Raw genomic sequence first — 5,530 nt, forward strand, 5'->3', positions numbered from 1 at the left:
CCTCCGTCTGGCCTCTTGGCAGTTGCCACATAACAATGCTTTAGGACGAAACTAGGTACGGCATTTGGTTCGCGTCTTAGTAACTATGCATATTGTCGGAGTATGAATCTATGTTCAAATCGATTCACATACGTGATCGTATTGTTGCTATGTTTTATTGATGAAATATTGTTGTACGCATCAATCTGTATACTAGTGCCATTATAACTATACCATATTAGTTAAAGTTAAGCCACTTAAGATTTTTTTGTTAAGTCAGTAAAAACTGACTCATCATCATCATCATAATTTCAGCCACAGGACGTCCACTGTTGAACACAGGCCTCCCCCAAGATTTCCACAATGGCCGGTGGGTGGCAGCCTGCATCCAGCGCCTTCCTGCTACGTTTATGAGGTCGTCGGTCCATCTCGTGGGTGGACGTCCTACGCTGTGCTGAAAAAATATGACCGTAAATTGCAAGCAAAACGATCGAGGCGAATAATCTACTGGGACGATGAAAATGATGTGCAAAATGAAAGTAAAATTACGTACCTATTTATTTACAATCGAACAAAAAGTGAAAGTGAGTCATTTGTGACGAACGAGATGTTAGTGCATTGTTTGTTTATTCTATTTTTAATGATAATAATATCCGTTGTATTCTTCGGAGTGTTAAGTACTCGTAATGTTGGACATGAAAAATGTACACTTTTTTGGCAATTAGGTACTTATTTATGATTGTTCCGTTCCGATGCAATAATCGGTAACATTTATTTTAAGCATCTGATGTATTCTTCAGAATTAGCCAATTAAAATGAGAAATATATGGTTGAATAAATAAATAATACATTGAAAGGCAGTCTCAATTTCGAGGATTGCAACATAATGTTTTCACAGAGTAAATACAAATGAGTAGGTCATCTTCATAGAAACGCACCGAGCGCTGTTTGTATGTGAGCGCGCCAATACGTATGCGTAAATTTAGCGTGGATTAGCAGGGTGTTGCGCCGAGGTGAGGGCAGGCTGTCCTTTTGATCTCGTCGTCCAAGCGTGTCAGGGTCTTCCCCTGTTCCTTTTACTTTGAGGTCTTATCCAGAAGGTCGCTTTTATGGTCCATCTCTGGTCTTTAAGCCTTGCGAGCTTTATTCTTTCCAGGCATTATGGGCCCTGTATGCTATTCTCATCTTCTTCATAAAATTATTGTATCGAGGTTTGTAGTATCGTCGTTGTTGTTTGTGTTCAGTTATATTTTTTATGTTTTTCTGCAATTTTACGCATCATAATATTTAAATATTCCTTTTTATCTTTCTGGAGTCTTTTTATTTCATGTACCTAGTATTCGTTTAGTTTTTTCAGTTCATTATTTGACGTTCATTTATTTGTAATTCTTTATTGGCTCTGTATTTGTGATCCTTTAAAAGTTATTTTCAAGGAGATCTATTTTTTTAATTTTTCGTTTAGATGCAGCTTTTGGACTCAGGATTCTTGCCGGTGATGAAATAAAAGACTGATCGCTGCTGCTTGGTGTGGTGATTCCGAACAGTCGCGAATGATAAAATGAAACAAGGTCTGTTTGCTATTTACGTCTATTTGTAAACTGGCTTGCCACAAATCATACATGAATATTTATAATAAGTTTAAAGTGTTATAACACCCCCTATTTAATACATAAAATTTTATCTTATTAATTTCATTAATAACTGACTTTAAGATGCTAGTGTTGCTGAATTCAATGGATCACGGATTTTTTGGGGGTCTTGTGTTTGTTTATCTTCAATAATGGTGGAACTTGTCTAGGCGTGCTAGTAGAAGCCTCAGGATATTTTTTTGTAGTGTTTGATGCTATAGGTAAACTAGTTACTGGTCTGTAGATGTCAGCATTTTCATTGTCTCGTTTATCCTGGTGTAATTTATTTTTCTTTGATCTTGTTTTGCGCTGCGGTGTATCTGTGACGCTTTTTGACTTTGGTGATGGTTTGGGATTAGACGCAGCCACATTATCAGGAGAAAGTGATAAAGGATCCTCATTATCACTAGAGTTAGGAGAAATATCAATATCCATCTGTCGTTCATTGTTGAGCTTGGTTATAGCTTGTACTTTTTTCTTTCTGTTGTATCTATTTGAACTTTCCCTACTTTTATTTCTTTTTAGTTTTTGAAGTTTTGGTGGTAATTGGCTGATAGGTAATATTTTACCGCGTTTTTTCTTCGTTTCGTATCTTTCATGCTGTTTTTGTTGCCATTGAGCATATAAGTCTGGATCATTTTTTATTTGATTCATTCTCCTTCTTGCTGCTTCTCTTCTTTTTTTCAATTTTTCTTCTTTAGAGAGCGGCATGATGTTATTCTGAAATAAATGGTACATAATTTCAAAATGTAGTGTGAGTAATATAAACTATTTCCCGTTTTTGCAACATTATTCTTTACAGTTCCACCCCTATTAGCTGTGGGGCAATGTTATATAGCCTAAAGCCTTCCTCAATAAATGGGCTATTCCACACAAAAATAATCTTTCAAGTCGGACCAACCGGGATAGGTTGCGCGCCGTGATAACTTTAATCGGCGCCAAAATGTATGGGCAAAATCGATAAAATAAATAAATAAATATCTTTGGACAATTTCAAACAGCGCTTAAGCACAGCAAAGTAAGCAATTAACATGCTTGTTTTATGGGTGCTAGCTTAACGGATGTATTATACTTTTTTAATACAATATAGGTACATAATTATTGTACATAGTAACACCCAGACCCGTCACAGAAATTAAAATTCATCATTTCAATATCTGCCCGGCCGGGAATCGAACCCGGGACCTCTCGGCATAGTAGCCCGTTTTAGAACCACTACACCAAACGGCCGACGATAAAATGACGCGATAACCGCTTGTCGCGGCAAGCAAGCGCGGGGTGCGGGGAGTTTGTTCCGAGCGATCAATATGCTGAGCCCTGCCCAATCTGTAAGTTTAATCCCAAATGTTTTAATACACAAAAATGCGGTTACATGGACCATTATTTATGTACATCCACAATAAACTTTCCATATAAAGATACATAAAAAAAACAGGATCGTTCACTGGAACCAAGGTCAGGGTAATCAAATTCTTACCTCGAGAACTTCGAAATCCTGCGACGAGTCACACTACCGGTCACCTCGGCGCGCGAGGCACGACTAACGGTTCGCGCGGGGTCGCGGGGAGAGACAGCTCGTTCATAGATTGTAATAGGCACGAACGCGCACTTTAGCGACGAGGCCGGGGTAATCACAGTTAACGCTCGGGCATAACTTGAAAAGGGTGTTTTACAAAGTCTTTTAAAAGAACTCTTGTAACCTTCGTTCATACAAATAAATACTTTAATACTTACTTTGATTTAGTGATATCTATACTATACTAATATTATAAATGCGAAAGTAACTCTGTCTGTCTGTCTTGCTTTCACGCCTAAATCACTGAACCGATTTTGGTGAAATTTGGCACAAAGATAGTTTGAGTTCTTACATAGGATAGTTTTTATCCCGGTTTTTGAAACAGGGACGCGCGCGATGAAGTTTTTCTGTGACTGACATAAAACTCCTAAAAAAACCAATTGTTTATGCAAGTAGGCTGTTAAAAAGCACTTTTACACTATTCAATGTTTATTTATAATCGATTACATAATCATGAAAGCGGTAATAATAACGAATGAATTTATTTCCTTTCCGACAATTTCATGCCATTTTGCTCTAAAACTGGCAAAAAATCGTTATTTTTGTAATCTTGTCAAGTCATTACCATAACTGCGTTAGCGAAAACCCGTTCCAAAAGGGTGATAGGCATCGCCAATTTTATTTACAGACTGGCACACGAAAACTCGTAGAATTCATCATTGTTAAATTTAAAATCTACTCACACTAACGAAATGTGTAGTTGAAGCAATGTTTTTTTTAATTAATAGATTCAAGAAAAAAAAAGTCTAATCATTTTTAACCATAGAAAATTATCAACTTTTGTTCGAACGTATCAAAATAATGTATTAATTTAAAAAAGTATATTATTTTTATATTATCTTGTGCCTATTTAACTTGTACTCGTACGTATTTTTGTTTGTTGACCATTTTTTCGGTAGCATCCTGAGATGAGAAAGGACCAAAGTCTCAAGTTGCGTTATATTATTTGTCATTACAATTATTATGCTTCTACGTTATTTGTCACCCCAAAAATTCCCTGAAGCCGCAAAGAATACCCGTTAAATCTTTTTTCGGTCGTCACTTATCGTCATAGATTAAATTTTCACCTTCAGCTAACTGAAAAAAATCCATTATTTCCGCCAGATGTCACCAAAATCAAATGTCGTTAGAGTAGTGGAGCGAATAGAGGGGCATATTCGTCAAAGTTTTTGGGAATACAAAATTTCCAGCGAGAAAGAAAAATGACGAATCTACTAAACCAATATTATAAAAGGCAGATTTGCAAGTTTATTTACAATAAGTGGATCCTCAAGAACGCTTCACCAGTTTAAAAGGTGCATTATCCATAATGAAGATAAGGTTTTAAATTATGAACATTAGCGAATAAAAGCTCGTATGTATATTATGCTAAAATGTTTATTATTGGAAAAATGCTTAAATCAAGTTAGTTTAATTAAGATTAGTTTATAAAGCACTAAAGATTGATTTGTTTTTTCCATTTCATTAGCATCCAGCTTGGGAGCTATTAATTACTTAATTAGATCAATTCCATCCAATCGAGTCAGATCAATTTTAGATTTTTGTCCCAAACAATTTTTTTCGACTCCATTCCATTTCTTGTCCTCCATGTCGCTGAAACACGAAGTTTTTTTAATCCGAGACTGACATTAATCAACGTCGATCACAAACAGACAACAGAGCCTCCATTTATTTCTATATAGATAGGAAAATTGGGCGTTTCAGTCACCAAGCCACTAGCAAAGTATGCCTTACGGATGTACACACAAGGATCATTTTGTGGCAGGTTTTGTAGATGTTACTTGTGTGGTATCTATGTATTGTTTGTAGTCGATTTTGGGAATCTTACTTATCATTACTTGACTCGATCTGTAAGGATGTTTTTTTTAAACCAAAATAATTCAAAAGTCAAAATAATTGAGTAGTTTTTACGTGTAAGGCCCAGTACAGACGGTGAAACGCAACTGCAACGAAACTGCAACTGCTAGTTACTTTTGAGTTGCATCTAAGTTTCTGCCATAGCGTCCGTTGAGAGACCACACATGACCTAGGCCCAGAACAGACGATGAAACGCAACTGCAACGAAACTGCAAGTTTCTGATGATTCTAATGAATGAAACTGAAACTGAAAGTTTCAAACTGGTCGCGTCATGGGTGGTCTCTCAACGGACGCTATGGCAGAAACTTAAATGCAACTCAAAAGTAACTAGCAGTTGGAGTTTCGTTGCAGTTGCGTTTCACCGTCTGTTCTGGGCCTTAGTGTAGCGATAAAACAAATCTTAATATTTTTTTAATCAAACACTGTTGCTTCTTATGACATTGATTACTGCGTAATTTCTTTCTTTATTAATCCAAACGTGAACTTTAA

At 36.3% G+C, this 5,530-nt stretch overlaps 1 protein-coding gene across 1 annotated transcript; it reads right to left on the bottom strand.

The window, feature by feature from the left end:
* Positions 1-974: 974 nt before the first annotated feature.
* Positions 975-3,139, bottom strand: LOC114353258 (uncharacterized). Its single transcript, XM_028305175.1, has 2 exons — positions 3,085-3,139; positions 975-2,327 (listed from the first exon to the last, which is right to left on the bottom strand). Exon 2 carries the CDS (start codon positions 2,316-2,318, stop codon positions 1,710-1,712), a length of 609 nt encoding a protein of 202 aa, XP_028160976.1. The 5' UTR covers positions 2,319-2,327; positions 3,085-3,139; the 3' UTR covers positions 975-1,709.
* Between the last annotated feature and the right edge of the window lie 2,391 nt (positions 3,140-5,530).

Source organism: Ostrinia furnacalis, unplaced genomic scaffold (genome assembly GCF_004193835.3).
Source record: "Ostrinia furnacalis isolate ACB-3 unplaced genomic scaffold, ASM419383v2 OfSCF1638, whole genome shotgun sequence".
NCBI lineage: Eukaryota > Metazoa > Arthropoda > Insecta > Lepidoptera > Crambidae > Ostrinia > Ostrinia furnacalis.